At 46.0% G+C, this 17,656-nt stretch overlaps 1 protein-coding gene across 1 annotated transcript in view; it reads left to right on the top strand.

The window, feature by feature from the left end:
- ZNF618 (zinc finger protein 618) overlaps positions 1-17,656 on the top strand; it is a 96,566-nt gene that overhangs the window by 50,683 nt on the left and 28,227 nt on the right. The window contains exons 5-10 of the mRNA XM_035891875.1: positions 2,919-3,008; positions 4,404-4,439; positions 5,195-5,272; positions 6,309-6,398; positions 13,913-14,101; positions 17,637-17,656. Of these exons, the coding sequence (XP_035747768.1) occupies positions 2,919-3,008; positions 4,404-4,439; positions 5,195-5,272; positions 6,309-6,398; positions 13,913-14,101; positions 17,637-17,656 (503 nt within the window). The remainder of the gene's footprint in view (positions 1-2,918; positions 3,009-4,403; positions 4,440-5,194; positions 5,273-6,308; positions 6,399-13,912; positions 14,102-17,636) is intronic.

Raw genomic sequence — 17,656 nt, 5'->3', positions numbered from 1 at the left:
GAGTCCCCACCCCTGGGGGTATTTAAAAGCCGGGCAGAGGAGGTGCTTAGGACCAGGGTTTAGTGGTGGGATGGCAGGGTTAGGGGAACAGTTGGGCTTGATGATCTTAAAGGGCTTTTCCAACCAAATGATTCTGTGATTCTATACATTGGGTATGGTGCCTCGGCTGGAATCTACCTTGGTAGAGTAGTTATAACCCAGAGCAGGAGTAGTAGCATTAGTAGTAGTACCCGATAGCAGGAGCAGTACCCAATTGTGCTCAGTGAGCTTCTTCCTCAGAAAGCTGTCGTGGCTGGGAACAGCACTGGAAGTATTCTGGCTGTCAGCAAAGATGGCTTTGTGGGGTAAGAAGGAAGATGTCTGGCTCTCAGTGCAGCCCTGGAAGAGTGACCGTTGTGCAGAGAGGGTGAAGTTTCGCTGCACACTGGCAGTCTCCTGATCCTTTCTGAAGTCTCTATAAACCTCCTCATCTCCAAGACTTGGCACTGCTTGCTGGGCGTTAACTCTGTTAAAAGAGTCAAGGAATAGATTAGTACAAAGACCAGCTGGAACGAATTCATACTTCTCAGAATGACTTGTTCCACGATTTCTGGAGGTCATTCTTCCTTAGGGAAAACAGTCCCCAAACAAAACAAGCAAAACCCTATTCTCTTGGGGTCTCCTTTTATCAGATTTCCGTTCTCCCCGTGCTGCTTAGGGATGTGGCCATACGCAGCACATGCTACTCGTGTCCCCACTGTTGACAATGAGATCCTCACAGTCTTCCCTACATTACAGAAACTACAGCTAGCCATGCCTGCATGAGTCTGTGAGATGGTGTCCCTAGCGTTTAGGTTTATTCTTTTCTAACAAGTTGTCTTATTTATTGAGCACTTTCCTTCCAAATTAAGGCCATAATAATTTTCTTCCTCCGAATGGAGGTACTGAAAGTGCTTGGTGTTTAAGGATTAGTCTTCAGTTCATCGACTGCATGGCTCATTACACTTCAAAAAGGAGGTTGGTTTCTTCTCTTTGGGACGCCCAGCAATGTGGGACTGATTACTGAGGACACGTTATGAATTTTCTCTGCTAATAGTTGACTGTGTTTTCTTGCAGCAGATACACAGACAGTCAGTAGCGATAATTAGATTCTCTTTGTTGTCAGAAAGGGTACAGGGTGGACTGAGACCCTCAGCACTGTTGTATGACTGCAGGAGGAGACTGCGTAAGATTGTAAATGAAATATAGTTCAATGGGACCCACCAGTGCTTTTATCACTTGAATGTTCTTGCAGTCATGTTTTGCTTCTCCTCCTGCTCAAGACTTTAAGCGGAGCCCTGGCTGAAGCAGTGAGTCCTTTTCATCTTGGTACATACACCTGGGCTCTTTCTTGCTTCTTCAGCCTAGACTTTTTTAAATCCCTTAGATCTAGCTTAGCATTGGTGCGCTCTGATTAAGAAACAAATACTTCTTGGTAGGAGAACTAAAGGTCCAGTGCCCAGCTGTTTAACACCTTTTATATTTGGCATTTTTCTCTTATAGATCACCATAGCTTCTACTTTCATTCTGCCAAGCAGAATAAAGGGCGGAAAGTGATTCTTCATTTAGTGTTGAAACCCCACGTGCTGATGGGCTGCAGTAGTACCCCCAAGTGAGCAATCAGACTGTACCAATGCATACTAGCTTAAAATACTTATTTCTTTTAAAAATAAAATTACCGAGAAGTAAAATAAAAGCTTACTTAGTGTGTATGCTCTGGTGTGTTTGAACACGGTGTGGAAGAGGTAGAAGCAAGGCTTTAATGTTGCTAATTGTACGGATACGTGGATACAAACAGCCAAGCTGCTGCCCGGGAGCTTACTGAACGGCAGCTCATCTGCGGAGCCAGGGTCGCTGCTGCATTCACTCCTCGCTTGTGTCTGTTGTGAAGTGAAGCACATTTGTTTCAAGACCCTTTTTAGCTGCACAAGCTGATGTGTTTTGCTCTGTTTGAAGTGGGCTGGTAGCACACAACCCATCGGTGCCTCTGGTCGGCTGACAAGTACAGTGCTGCAGGTTGCAGTGTGGTGACTACTTAGGGGTGTCCGTCTGTACCCCAAGGTGTATGTCAGGCATCAGAAGGTGGAAGAACCCCACCAAGTTGACATGTGAAATTTTCCTCTTACACTGATGGAGTAGCTGAGCCAAAGACATTTGTTGTCACCTGTCAGACCAAAACAAATTCATAAATGTCATGAGATTTTGCATCTGTCTGTCTGTCTGCCCCATGCAGCTATGGTGAAGGGGATCTGTTGTTGTTGGGATGAAGGGAGGGGGTCTAGGATACGAACATACATGAAACCAGGCGCTGTCAGTCCTTCTGTTCATTGGGCACCTTACTGCCCTGTGTGTTTTGGATTGTTGATTCTCTTTGGTTTTGTTACAACGTGCCCGTACAGGCTCATGGATGCAGTTAGAGATCAGTAAGCAGTAGCAGAGAGAACCCAGGGCGGTGTGAGCACGTAGGCACATCCAGTCCATGTTGTAGTTGGCTTATTAACACTGTGACTTTTAACAGCTCGTACGCTGAGTCTGTGTTTAGTTCTGCTGGTTTGTCCCCATCTTGACTGGTACTTGCCTGCTGTAGCCCCAGACTTCCAAAGGAGGTTTCAACAGTGCTTGCTGCTCTGCGTCTTCATTGCTGTGAGGTCTTATGGAGGCTGTGCTGGAGAGCAGAGCTGCCTGAATAGGAAATAACAGATCAGGATATGCACCAAGCCATACAGTGTGGAGCACACGGGGGTCACTGTGAAGCAGTGGCTGTCTGTGTGCCTTAGAGGTTTGCCAGAGCGTGTGGGATGAGTGTAACTGCATGGGGGTGTCTGCGTGAGCTGCGTTGTCTGGAGTGCTTGCCTTTTACCTCCAAGTTTCTAAAGCGGCCTGTTTTCTTCTTCCTACAGACAATTTTAGGTACACGTGTGACATATGTGGGAAAAAATATAAATATTATAGCTGCTTCCAAGAGCACAGAGACCTACATGCCGTGGATGGTGAGTACTGTTTTGACACTCAGACACCCAAACTAGAATGAGAAGTCATTGGGGAAGGCAAAATGTGGTTCTGCAGGACACTGTGGTGTACAGGACACTGCGCAGCATGGCTTGCTCGCCATGTCAGTGGAGGCACGGTCCACAGGCGCTGCAGGAGGAAGTTTGCTTCGCTCCCTTATCTCTGCGTGCATCAAAATAGCACCCTCTGCTGGGACCTGTGGTCCTTGCAGTCCTCTCGTCCATATTAAGGTTCCAGGTTAGGATGGATATGCTAGAACTGAGTGCCTCAAGGTAAATTGTCAGCCTGGCTGCTCGCTGGGCAAGAGTTGGTTGCCTTTTGGTTTCTGACTTCGCAGAATGGTTCCCAGCTTGCTCCTCTGTGAGGAACCACATTTCAGAGTTGAGAAATACTGTTTCGTTCTCGTTAATCACTGTGGTAGTGAACTGATGCATTGTCGGTGGACCCGTGGACCTTACAGGCCAATTTTTCCTCTGTGAATGTAGAAGTGGCCTAGGCTGGTGACACTCAAGACAGAAGCAGACACCCTTCTCCAGAAGCAGTGTTTCTTTTTTCTGCATTTGGGGAAATAAGAGCAACAACATACTGTCTTTAGCTTGCCCCTTGCTTACTGGGCATTTAAAGCTCCTCTGCTCAGAGCCCACAGGTACTCCGAACCCTCACTGCATATGCTACAAGGCTGTTGGTGTTGCTCCTCACCTGGCCAAGGAAGGAGGCTGCTTGAAAAGCAGAATGTTTTGAATGGCAGGACTGTCTCAGAAAAGCACATGGTTTTCACAATATGTGGTGTCCAAAAAAATTGCTGTTTTTAACTGGAACGTGTGGACATCTGAACGTATAAGAATGGCCAGCGTTCTCTTGCAGGGCACCACTGCAAGCTCACTTCCTCCCATGGGGAGCCAAAATTAAATTACCAGGACTGAAAGTCACTGTGAGATGGAGGCATCTGCTTCTGTCAGAAATGTGTCTTCGTAGCTACGGTTCAGGGAGCTCTGCCTACGGTCATGAGAGGGCTTTGGAAATGGCTTCCACTTGTGCCTTGCAAGGACACTGCTTGTCTCAGTTCCTCCAAGGGGCTGGTTGTGTCTTAGTAAACACAAGCATGAGGCAGCTGTGCATCGGAACTTCACGTGGGGCTGTGTCAGCGTCAGAGCAAAGGCCTTGAGAATCTGTGTGTATTAGGGCTGGGCATGCTCAAATAGTTCCTGTGTGGACACTGCTGGGAAGAGGAGGGACTGGGGCACAAAGCCTGGTTTATTCTGTGGGGCTGAAATATGCTGAGAAGCAGTATGTGAAATACAGGAGGAAATACAGGCCATTTAAGAGGATTTAATTTCTGTTTTGTTTCTTCCCCTCCTTCTTCTATTCTATGTTAGTTTTTAGTGTGGAAGGGGCCCCAGAAAACCGGGCAGGTAAGCCGAGATCCTTCTTTCACAAACCTTTTCAAACATTCAGTAATTCAAGCACAGCAGGTCCAATTCTACACTTGTAAGAGTCAAGGGAGTTTTGTCACTGATTGCAGCAGGAGAGGAGCATCCTCTCTCCCTCCCTCAACACGTACAGCCAGTAGGTTGATGCCCAGCCCTAGTAGATACCAGGCTTTTGTTGTACATACAATTGATCAGGCTTTTGAAAATCAAAGCAGCAGGTGTTTCTTGTTTCTGGTGATTTATTGAATTGTTCAAGGCATAAATTAAATTATTTTATAAAACGGGTTGGGTTCTGATCTGTTGCTAGCTGTGCTGTTAGGTGGTAGAAAGTCACTGTTCAGTATTTGTTAGCTGACTTGCTTGCAGACCGCAGTACCATGCCCACGTTGAGACAGTATAACATCATTAGATAGGCGATGCACTGGAAGAAAGTCAGAAAATATGAATCAGGCTTTGCACCGTGTTTGTTCAGTCTCTCTCTGTATTTTTTTAACATTATATACCTACAAGGTGTGTTACTGGGCTGGAAGGGGGCGGGGGTAATATCTGCCTGGGGCACCTGAGGAGGAGGAGGGATGAGTCAGACAGAGGGGTCATTTGGTTTGTAATTCCTGTCTTGAAATCTTGTTACAGATCAAAATGTCATTACAGATGCACGAGCATGCAGTGCCCATGCAGCTGTAGAAGGAAAACCTGAGGGTGTTGTCAGCTCTCTTGCTGGTTCTGTTTTCTTGCAGACCCCTATGACCAGGCCGTCATAGCAGCAGATGAAGTGAAGGAGGAGGAGCCAGAGCCATTCCAGAAGATTGGTCCAAGTATGAGTTACTATACAGCTTCAGAAGTGAAAGAGACAGTACAAGGGTTTCAAATCTGGCATTAGCTGGAGTACCTCTAGGAAAACCAGAAAACACTGTGTTATGCAGAGGTGGTGGAACCTTAAGGGTGCTGAAAGATGTGCTTATGTTCAAATGAACGCCAAACACCAGCAGCCCTGGCCCTCAGAAATGCAGCTTTGTGATGTTTTCTGCTCAAGAGATCTGCAAAGAGAAGAGGGAAGAGGTTCAGGAGAAAAGCAAGCTGGGAGTGATTAGAGAGGGTCTTAAGGTGCATTGGCAGAGCTGGCGGGTGATTGCATTCACACTGCCTTTGTGGTGGGCTCATCAAACAGATCAGAGTGAAACAAAGAGGAACAGACTTCGCCGAAGCATTTCTCGGAATTCTGTTTTGCAAGCCACTGATTAACCCTGGATTTTCCTTTGGCTCACAGCTTGCTGTCAGTTCTGTACTTATAAGCACTGGCAGGAGCAGGAGGTGTCAGGGTATGGTTACACTACTTCATTATTTCAAGTACCCCCAAAGCACGAATTAGCTCAGTTATTGCAGAAAAGTCCATCCCTGCAAGAGAAATCTACAGTTCCAATTTAAAAGTTCTCTTACTAAGACTTAAACTTGACAACTTGTTTCCTTGTCTGAGTGTTCCTGTTGTCCATGCATCACAGACTGTCTGTAACCAGAAGATACAACAGTGTCACCTGTAATACAGGCTTTAGGAACGGATTCTCTCCATTGTTTTGCACGCTTATTTGCTGTAATTTTGGGATAATCTCCTGTAGCTTGTTCAGTTCTACTGGACTTTTTATCATCGCTCTAGACATAGGCTTTAAGTGTTTCCTTTGCTGGGGAAAAGAATGTGTGAATTGCAGGACAGATAAGTTCCAAGTGTGGGGGGGGAATATGCTCCAGTTTTTGTCACCTGGCCAGTTTCTATGTAATACAAAGTCAGGAAGTTGGTGATTGTGTGAGAGGGTGCTGCTCTCCTTTCTGATCTTTGTATTTGTTTCATCTTCACAGAAACTGGCAATTACACCTGTGAATTCTGTGGCAAGCAGTACAAATACTACACTCCCTACCAAGAACATGTGGCGCTGCATGCACCTATTAGTGAGTATTCTGCTGGAGATCTATTTCATTATAGACTGTGATTTACAGTGGTTGGTGGTGAACAGGAGGGTTGCAGGAGAGAGTTTCATTCTTGGGAATCCTTCCACTGGACCTGTGGGATTGCAGCTGGCAGGACGTAGCTGATGTGCCGAAGGGGCACTGCAAAGCTGAGCTGGAATCTCTTCTCAGAGGGACTGTTACTGTTAGGTCTGTAATGTCACTGAACTTTTACCAAAGTCCATGCAATTCTACATATGTTCCTTGGGGATTTGATATTTTATTTTGTGGTTTAACTGAAGTGATGCATAAAATTTTTAGACTCCCCTAAATAATAAGTGAATGTACATGCTAGAGAAGAAGCATCTTTCTTATGAGCTTCTGAGAAATTATTTCAGACAGTGAGTTAAAACTGGTTTTCAAAATCATGTAAATACCTTGGCAGCTTGCTACTAAATCACAGGCAATAAAATATTTATTTCAGGGAGCTCGGGAAAAGGCAGTTCTCAGCATACTACACGACACTACGATCTGCACTCTGGAGGGACACTACGATCTGCACTCCCCAGACAAAGGGGAGGTTTTAATGAGCAATTCAGAGTAATTCAGTGCAAAAATTTTAGTAAAACAGTTGAGAGAAATTGCTACATGCTGGTTTTGGATGCTTTAAAAGTATGCAGAGAAGTTCTTTACACCTGAACTTCGTGCTTCTTTCATAGCATTGCTTTATTGCGGTTTTAATGCTGTGAGCGAGCATGGTTGCTCTTTGCCCATGCCTGCCCAGCTGCCAGCATTTTGGCTGATGAGGAGGATGGCTGAGCTGAGCTCATTAGCTTTGTGGGTTTCTTCAGCTGCTGATCCGCAGCCAGCAGAGGGAGCACACACTCCTTCCTCCCCAAATTCAGCTTTAGTTAGGTTTTTAAGTTGTTACAATAAGGCAGCTTTCGGTTTAGACATATATAGAAATAAATTGGCAGCATAGGCCACCAGACTATCACTTTTAAGGTGGATTAATTCTTGGTGGCTCCCATGCAGGTGCTCTGGAGCAGGGAGGTGGACCAAGATCATGGTGGCAGTGTAGTGCATAAAACACCTCTACCACCATCATCACAAAGTTACTCTTATTATCTCCCATCTGCCCAAGGGAACTAACCCAGCGCTTATGATTGCACACATAACAGTTATTCCTAAACATCCCTGCACCCCCAAACTCCACCTCTTAATTCAGGTGTTTTCAGGTCCTCATAAAAGCCAGTGGTGGTGATCAGCAGTAAGTCAATCTCCTAGCATAGATGGGCCCTGAGACACCAAGGCTTTGGCATCTCTTGTCCACCCCTGCACAGATAGCTAAGGAGCAGCATGCTGCAAGGTCTCTGCATTGAATTTCTCTCAGCAAGAACAGGTTCTGACCTTCTCAGTACTTTCCGTGTCAAGGGGATTTATCACTATGGGTATCTCTCCACCCTCCCAACCATCTGTAGTAATAGGTTGCAGCAACTGGTTCCAGTCCAGGCTATCCAGCATAACAGAGAGACACAACGGTTCTTCTCTGCAAGGTATTTGGCTGCCGTGGGCCCTGCAGGTCTGACTGCAGATACCAATGGTCCATACAGATACTGCCCTTCATCCTGTGCAGAGCGCAGCTGCAGGGTCCTGATGCCCACTTTTTGACTACCAGAAGCCAGTTTTGAAGGAAGAGGAACATTCTTTCGAATGCTGGGGTTGAAGCCATTCTTGCACCATGGTTCCTGCAGTAACCTTTGTGAAAGCAGAAGCTGCCCCTGCTGCAGACTAGACCAGCAGTCACTGAGATGGGCAGATAGGTTTCCAGTCCTTTCAGCAGGTAACTATGAGGACACTCAAGGTCAGATCAGGATAATATTTTCATAAGGTTTAACCCTCTCCCCATAAACTTTTCTTTCTTCTTTTTTTTTTTAACCTTTTTTTTCCCTCTCCTAGTTCCTATGACCAGTAAGATTTATGATACACAGTGACAAACCACTGACCCTGATGAGCATACAGGAGAGGGCATGATTTGCTCCCAAGGCAGGCTGGCCAGTACATCCTCCCACCTTTCTACTGCTCAGACTCTGCTATTCCTATAAACCAAGGTCCTGCAAGGCAGCTGTAAACACATGACTTCTGAAAAGCACAACTGGCTTTTCTCGGGCCCTAGCAGTCAGAAGAAGTAAAGCTGAAACCATGTCTTTACCCTGGTCTTGTTCTTGTGGTTATAAGGCAAATGCTGAAAAAATAGCCGTAGTGGGAGCGGGTAAAGAGAACACTTCAGCATTACCAATCCAGCTTTCTGGGTCTCTCTACTTGAATGCAAGCTTCCCTTCCGGAGCCTGTCTTTCTGGTTTTCTGTGATAATGGAAAAACAATTATTGAAAATGGGCTAAACCAAGGACTCATATCCTGCAGGGTCAATAGGACCTTGCAGAATAATTTTTGGTCAGTGCTGCTGGATACCTGCTGTCTGGAAAAGAGCTCTGCTGCGGGGTTCCCTGGAATTGTTAATGCCAAATATCTGCTTTGAAAGTTGCCTTTTGTTAGTGAGGAGTAGGGGCTTTTTCATATGCTTGGAACTGGGCTATTACTCTTTTAAAATACATTTTCTTATGCTGTTGCTGTCAGCCTATTGACTCTTTCTAAGAAGGGTGTCAGAGGCTGTTTCCAAAAAAAGTAGACTGTAGGCACATTCGTTGTCCCAGTTTTAGAAATGTCTCTGAAAGTAGGTGCACAGGGGGAGGGTTCAGAGATTTCTTTCTGTCCTCCTCCAGGCTCTGTCTGCTCTGTAAGATGGAACTGATTTAACCACATTTGCAGGTGGCTGGGCTATTGTGATTGCTCTTAGATGATGTGTTTACAGTGCAGAGAAAACCTAGTGCATTTGGGATGTGGACTGGCTAGAAAAGCCACCAAGAGTGGGTTTCAGCTTGGTCCAGGCTCAGGAGTGTGCACTCACCGCATCCTCTTCTGATAACTGTAAATAACGCAACAGACTCCCTGTTCATGGAAGTATGTCGTGAGAGCACTAAAATCTGGACAGCTATCCATGTCCATTGCTTCCAGGATGAAAATCTAAAGCGGTGTCAGGGCCCTGAGTGCACTAACAGGTTCTAATGGCCCTGACCAGCCTCATGTGGGCCTCTACCCACATTCAAACCCCATATTTCAGCTCAGCTTTGGATCATCAATCCCTGCCTGAGCTACACTATAGGATGTTGGTCTCCAGCTCAGCTGTAGACATGTCCATGCCTGGCTGTGGATCCCATTGATCTGTACCCCACGCTGTAGACTGACTTCCCAACTTGATGTCAACCCTGTCTCATCACTCTGGACCTCGCTGTGGATCGCAGATATGTGTCTGGCCCTGGTTACCCCCACCAGAGCTGATCCTGCCCTGACTTGTGGATTGACTTCCCAGCTTGACCACAGACCTGTCCCATGGCCATGAGCTTCCTGATGATCTGGACTCTTGGTTGAACCTGGCTGTCATCTCTGGTCCTGTCTTGCTCACCTCTCTCAGGCTCTGTGGGATGGGCCCTGGCTGTTGAAGACCCTGTCCTGCCAGCCCCGTGATTGTACTTGGCTCTGCAGGGGACAGACAGACCTACATCCACCCTGACACCTAAGATGCTCAAGGAAGTTCATCAAGCCTCTCTGCTCAATTACTTCTCTTAACATGAAGGACACTGGATACAATTTGTTCATCAAAAGTGCTTAAACACAGTGTTTCTTAAAGGCAGCTGCCATCATGGCTTTTTCTCTTAGGATAAAGGATCCTTTTTGGTAGTACATCTAGCTTCCACACAGGTCCTTACCTAACCAAGAAGAAAACAGATCCAGATTCCAGTTGGACGGTGTGTCTTTGCCTCCTCCATCTTAGTGAGTGAAATCTGTGAGTTCAGATGTTTCTCCCACTCCCTGATCCCACAGTGCCTTAGCAACAGGCTCCACTGGCAATATTTGTTTCTGTGTATAAAGCAGCACGTTAAGAATTTGATAGGTTTGAGCACAGGGTTTTTCCTGTGGAAAGGCCCATTTCCAATACCAGAGGTTTCTGTTCAGCATATTGAATTTCAGGCCGTTGTTAAGGAATCGCTTTCCATCATATTCATTAAAGACAGGTTTTTCTCCAGAGGTGATGGTGTAATTCCATCTGAACCACCTGAATGGTTCCTTGCCCATCCTGACAGTATCTTTCTGAAAAAATGTGATACAAAAATTATTAGCCAGAAGTTTTACTGGAAAAAGCGAAGTTACTGGGCTAATCTGATCTCTGTTCTAGTGTGGTGGAGCATCGCGGTAGCGTGTGGATTTATGTGTCTTTGGAGGACACACGTTGAAATGTCTGCCAGGTTTTCTACTTTCTGCCGCAACTTGCCATTCACAGGGCTTGAAGGTCTTACCAAAGGCAGGAGAGCCAGGAGGGACCACTGTGATCTCTGGAGTGACTGGAGTAATGCATGCTACAGGACTGCCTTGATTTCACTGCTCACAAATATGTTTTAGAGAGACATCTAATCTTGCTGTTAAGAGTGACAGAAAATACAGCAACCTCTTAAGGTAATTATTTTGATGAATTACCCTCACTAAATTAAGACTAAAAATATACAGCTGTAGCTTTCAGTCATTGGATCCTATTTATAACTTTGTCTGCTAGGTGAAGGAGGACCAAGTTACCAAATTTCTGTCCTTTCTAGACCTTTGTATAGCCTGCTGTCAAGTCACTTCCTAGTGACCAACTTCCCAGTTAAGCCGACTTGATGTTTCCATTATAAGATAATGCTGTTCTTGTCCTTTATTTATCCTCTTGCCTTCTCTGAATATTCTCAAGTCTGTTAACCACCTTCGTGAAGGTCATGCACCAGCACTGGGTCTAGTGAAGGAACTGAGAGCTAATATTGTCTTCCAGACCCCTTTGAAAGTGCCATGACTGCATACCCAGAGGGTATCTCAGTCTTTTTAGAGTCATAGAATTGTTTAGGTTGGAGAAGCCCTTTAAGATCACCAAGCCCAACTGTTACCCTAACCCTGCCATCCCACCACTAAACCCTGGCCCTAAGCACCTCGTCTGCCCGGCTTTTAAATACCCCCTGGGATGGGGACTCAACCACAATGGCTACAACCACAATTTAGCTACATCACTGCCCTGAGAGCTCCTCTAAGCCTCATGACTGAACACAGCAATGAACAAGCTCTTTTTCCTGCTGCCAACGCGGAGTCCCCCATCTTTTAAGTATCCCCCGTATCATCTGTATTCTTTAGCCCACCATTCTGTGCGGCTGTAGCACGGTGCACTCAGTTTACCAAGTGGCTGGAATCATTTGGTGAAACTTATCCTCTACATTACTCCTCTCCTGCCCTCACTTCTCCAGGATGTCAGCTTCAACTGGGGCGTATCTCAGATGCTTTCTGAGAAAGTTAAAAAACTTCATCTCAGCAGTTGCTATCTCCAGTCTTGCTGTCTGGCTGCACATTTTGAGGCAGGAGGTTTTTGTAACCATCCAGAAACTCAGTATTTTCATTTTTGGAAATATCTGGAACTTGGCCTTTTCTTCAGCCTGAGGCAGTGAGTTCCACAGTGAAGACAACTTTTGAAGAGCAGAACAGAGGAGCTACGCCATCATCTCTACCTGTGTTGCTCAGTCTTCAGAGGGGATTTGTCATCTGATGAACTACAAACTTAAAACTTTTTTTTCAATGAATTGTTAGCATCCTCCAGACTGCTAGAACTAATATTCTTTTGTCTCGCTTGCCTTGCTGGCTCAAACTCTGACTCTGCCTAGTGTCAGGTGGAGCAGCCTTCTCTCTGGGGTCTGAATTTGAAAACATACTATTTATTTAAGTAAATTGGGAGGAAAAGAAGTAATTTTGCAGGTCTTCCTAGCATTGAGACTTTTTTCTTCAGATCACAGCAGTATCTGGACTGCAGAGGATGCTCATTGTTTCTGACTGCTACTTCTCTTGGTATAGATGGGGAATAAAGCAGCAATTGGTGGGAATGTGCCTCGTGGGAAACTAGATGGCCGTTAAGCAGGGAATTGTCATATTTGACTACATTTTTGCTAGCAGTTTGGCTGCAGTTGGAGGAAGATTATCCATGGAGATTGAAATTAAGTCTAGGAAGCAAAAGCAAGCCACTTGCCTATTCAGCTGGCCAGAGACCAAGCAGAGGAGAAGTATCTTGACCTAAACTATGAGAAAACCTCGTGCAGAATCTCCTACAGAAGTACACTAACACTTGCAGGAGATGTCATCTTGGATCTGTGTAACTGATCAAGGGAAACAAAAACCTGTTTCCTTTGAGTATCTTTTTGCAAGCTGCTTTGCATGTGCACATCCTCACTCTCCAGTGCTGCTGACAGGGAAGATGAGAGCGTTTCACATGCGAGGTCTGTAATGTCTTGTGGGATTTCAGAAATGAGCATCCAGTCCCTGTCTGGGTGACTTTTCTCCTCACCGGTTTCAGAGGCTGTTGTGCTGCCATGGCAGCCCATGAAGGAGAACTGCTCAATGCGGATAAGTATTTCTGAATTATACTGTATAGGATGATCAGGTGCTAGCGTTGTCCATCCGACTTTAGGCATCCTAAAATACCACTTGGGCTGTGGGTTATATGAACCTTGTTTCTTGGCGATTCTTCGTGGCAGATGGTTGGAGTGGGACTTGGCTTCAGGAGCCACATCCAAATTTCCATGGAAAAAGACACTGGAAAATGAAGGAGGTTGTTAGATTGTTTCTCCATCTTTGTTACTGTTTTTTTTAATCCATGGGGCCTAGACAAAGGGTTGTCCTCCTGAAGGTTTTTCATATGACTTTTGGCATTGAAAATTCCTGGTGATCCTCGCTGTGCATTGCAGAGACCAAAATGTAGATACATTCAAAGAGCATATCCCAGTAATACTCAGAAGTTGTCCACATGTTGCCAGTACTTGTCTGGAGATGGGGGCTAAAAGGCCTTTCCTGACTTGCAGAATGAGAACTCTGCCTCCTAATTCCCTTCCATTACCAGGAGCCCCCTTTCCTTTGTATTTGGTTAGGGAGACAAGGAATGTAGCTGCAGATCTCTATGATTTATGCAAGGCTCAAGTAACAAAGATGTAAACTTCTCCCTATTCAGAGCTCTGAGTATCACATTAGAAACCTGCTCTCAAAATTCAAACTCTTACATATAGAGAAATGGAGGACAGAGATGCAGGTACACCCAGCCAGGCCATGGCAATCAAACAGTATTCCTGGATGGAGGGGGTGATTCTGGCTGGAGGAGGAATGGGTTGGTCACATGGCAGTTAAAGGTGTGGAAGGGAACTAACAAGCTTCAAGAATCTGTCCCCTCGGGTGAGTGGGGAAAACAGTTTTGTTACATGGGATCGGTGGATCCACCATTGCTGCAGATCCCTATGCAAGGGATTCGTGAGCATGGCTGTTAGAAAGCAACCCTCCCAGAAGGCACATGGTCTGGGAGCTGACTGACTGTCCAGGCACTAGTTCTGAGTGTTCACATCCAGAGTTCTCTCGATCTCCACTCTTCGTGGCAGTGAAGACACAGGCGAGCCAATCCAGCAAAAAAACACCGGCTTCAATAAACCGATGTTCTACCCTCCTGCATCGCACCCCCTCCGGTGTCCCACCGGCATCCCAATCCCAGATGTTCCGCGCTCCAAATTCTGGATCCCCAGGAAGCAAGGCCATCACAGGTACCAATTGCCTTTCTACCATCAACTTTCTTAACTGCTTAGTGTCCAATCCTGCCCTGGGTTGGCTTTTGATCCTTCCTGGACTCAGTCTGCTCCATCCATGACTGTCCCAGAAAAGCTACTCCCGGAAGCAGTTGAGGGGATTAGATCCTTTGGCACATTATACATAAAAATTTAGATCAGCAGTAGGTCTTTATTACCTCTTCCCAGTGGCAAGTTGGGGTTTTTTAAGCATCGTGCTAACCATGAGGTACAAAAGACCCTGTTTCAAATCCTGGTGTCACAAACTGAGGAGAGCTTCCTGACAAGGGCTGGCATAGTGGCTTGTCAGGTAGGGGGATTTTTGTTTGGTTTTCAGCTTTCTTTTGGCATTTAGTGTTTGTTTTCCTCAAGGCAATGTTTTCAGGGCTAGGCCTGTGCCTGAGGAAGTGAAATGGAGTAGAGGCATTTTCACAGTGCTCCACTCCTTGCAGGAGCCACTGAGAGATAAGCTGGGCTCCAGCAGCAAAATTAGTGGTACAGAACCATTACAGAGGTGTTAGAACTGACTCAAGTTAAGGCTGATCCTCCCACAGTCCCCATTTCCTCCTTCCAAATAAGATCAAACCTTAAAAAAAAAAAAAGGAAGGATAAAAAAAAAAGAAATCAAAGATCTCTGAAAAATAACTGTTAATAAATAGGATGTGAGACATAGCGTTCACATGTCCAGGCAGCAGGAAAGCAGTCTCTTAAATCTGTGGGATTAATAGACACATATTCCATCTTGGTACAGAAGGGCTGGTTAATCAGCTGGTGTTTAAACGCCCGTGAAATGTCTGGCTTGGACAGATGCCGAGTAGCAGAGGTGGGTGTGCTGGGAGAGACCACAGGATGCTGAACAAGGATGCTTTTTGTTAGATGACACACACATCCGCAGCTACCAGATGTTGCAGTGAGCGACCTTTCTTCTTACAGCTTGTGAGTCCTGGGATTCCATATTGTTATTGCACCTCTTAGACAGTTATATGATTTTATTACTAATTTGAGGTCCATCCAGTTCAACCAAATTAGGGGTTAAAGCTGAGAAACCTTTTTCATTATTTACTTAAACTTGAAACAACTTCTTCCAGTTTCATGTTTCTTACAAAAGTGGAAAAACTGGGAGCCTTCTGGATCAGAAGCCAGATTCATCTGAGCAGTAACTGGGAGATGTTTTTGGTAAAGGCGCTTTCCCCCCACAAACACTTCTCTAATCAAAAGTATATCAGTACCTTGGGTAAAAACGTGGAGCTGTTCTCTTCCTGTATGGAGGAAGGAACCACCTGATGCTTGAGCCTGGTAGATTGATCTTCAAGAACCTAATATTAGCCTGGGGGTCCTACCTTATCTATCTGGTGGTGTCATTTCTGTGGTGTCTTTCAAGGCAGTGTCATGTCCAAATGCAATCTGAGCAGCTTCTTGAATTTCTGGTACAACTGCATTGACCATAACACCTATCAGGAAGACAGTCTCCAGAAGGGATGCCTTCCGAGTGTTGCCGTTAGAGATGTTCCCCATGGGCCTGGATAATACCAGAGGCGGTGGAGCACCACTCCACTGACAGTGTTTGCACAGACGCTGAGTAGAGTGGCACCTACTTTCTCCATACAGATAATTTTGCTTTGCATGCAAAATGTTCAGGTACGAGGAGAGAGGGAGAGAAAAGACTTGTGTCAGCTGCCCTCTCCTGGGTGGGAAGAACACAGGGCATTAAACCAGTTTTTTTTCTTATTGCCAGACTTGGCCCAAAAAAAAAAAAAAAAGGGTAGGGGATGAGGACAAAACTACCATACAAATTTTTTCCAAACATTTTTGGAGACCTCCAACTCACTTCCACTTGTGACATAAGCCAGGATTTGAACCTGGGTCTGTTGGGGGGGTAGGCTGGCCTAACGCATTTTGTCGTGGTCTCTCTTTCCCACTGTGCCGTCTGATGTTCTAGTTACTTAAAGCCTCTCATTCCCATTATATCTTATCAAGGGGGATGGACTAGATAATGTCTCCAGTTCCTTTTCAGCCCTGTTTTATGTGATTCTGTTTTAACTGATTTGATTACCTAGTTTTCCTGTTCTCCTGCATTTTAGAAAGAGTCAGGAATGTGGTAGATGAGAATTTGGGAAGGCTGCTCAGGACCTGGAAGGGTTCACTGAGGACTGGCTGGACCAAAATTCATGGGCTGTGAGGTGCATGCAGTTCAGGCCTTTCCTATTCACATCAGACACAAAGCCCATGTGTCTGAGTCACACTTCAGCACTGGGAGGCTGTGGGGCTGCAGGGAGCTGGGGCCTCTTTATGGAAGTCAGGGCAGCAGTTCTGACCACTCCAGTGCTCTGCAGAAATATGTAATGAAATAATGACCTGATAGCAATTTTCAATAGTCCTTGTCACTCCTGAATGAAAGACTTATTTCCCCCAACACCCTCCCCATACAATTTGCATGCTGCTGAGCCCAGCAGAGCCTTGCTAAGCCATGTTCAGGTGAACCCACTGAGTGACAGTGGACCCCATGAATGAGTCCACATATGGTAAGGGTCTGTACAGCATAGGCCATACATATTTGGCCATTTCACCTTTCATTTTATTTATTTCTAGTTTATCCTTTGAGTCACTACAGTAAGTACGTTTGCCCAGATACTGCAAACCTAGCTGGAGCAAGATGAGACCTTGCACTATTTGTACCATTGAACCCATGCTGAGGGACACACCAGCTTCAGAAGGCTGTGTTGCACAGTGATGTTTCAGGATACTGCAGCTACTGCCAGGGTCAGGAACCACCTCTGCACACCGGAGGAGTCCTCCCATTACAGTTGCTGGGAAATTGCCCTGCACTGTTGCCAAAGCGTGCAAAGCAACTGAGCTGCCAGGAGCACGGGCTGGCAGCACGGCGCGGAGGAGAAGGGCCTGCCCGCTTGGCTTTAGGGAGGAGTAGGGTAGCGAGTTCACCACTGGAAAGCACAAAGGATCTACCGCAGCTTTTCTGAAGACCGTGGACAGGCTCTGAGATAGCCCCTCAGTCCTCCACTTGAACCTTTCAGGGAGAGTATTTAGGAAGGGAATGCAGATTACTGGGAAGCACAGGGAGAGCTGGCACAGTTCTTCTGTAGGTGACATTCTGCATGTTGTGGTGAGGACCCGAGTTCAGTCTGCAGGCCTGATCACCTGTGCCAGAGGCTTCAGGAGCTGCTTATTGTCTTAAGGAAAAGGAAGGTAAAGGTTGGGGTTCTTTTGCAGGGGAGGAAGCCATGATCCTTCTGGTTCAGTTGGGACTGGTGTTCATGGGCTCCCTAAGAGCCAGTCCAGGCCACCTCAGCCAGAAGGCATTCAAGAAAAATATCTACCTGTTATCCCTTCAGTGAATCTGGCCCATTTGTCTCCAAAAGGAGGTAATGAGGTATTTGACCTTTCTGCTGTACTCAGGGCATGCTGTTACGTGGTGCAGGAGCTGTCTTGCCTCCTGTCTGTGTGGTTCTGTGTCCAGTACTGACCAGTCACCATCCCTGCTTTGTTCTCCACCCAGCAGAAAGTGCTTTCAGCAGG

The sequence above is a fragment of the Egretta garzetta genome, unplaced genomic scaffold, assembly GCF_000687185.1.
Source record: "Egretta garzetta isolate BGI_Z169 unplaced genomic scaffold, ASM68718v1 scaffold143, whole genome shotgun sequence".
Classification (NCBI taxonomy): domain Eukaryota; kingdom Metazoa; phylum Chordata; class Aves; order Pelecaniformes; family Ardeidae; genus Egretta; species Egretta garzetta.
The sequence above is the reverse complement of the archived record's forward strand: the minus strand, read 5'-3'. Positions and strand labels throughout refer to the sequence as shown.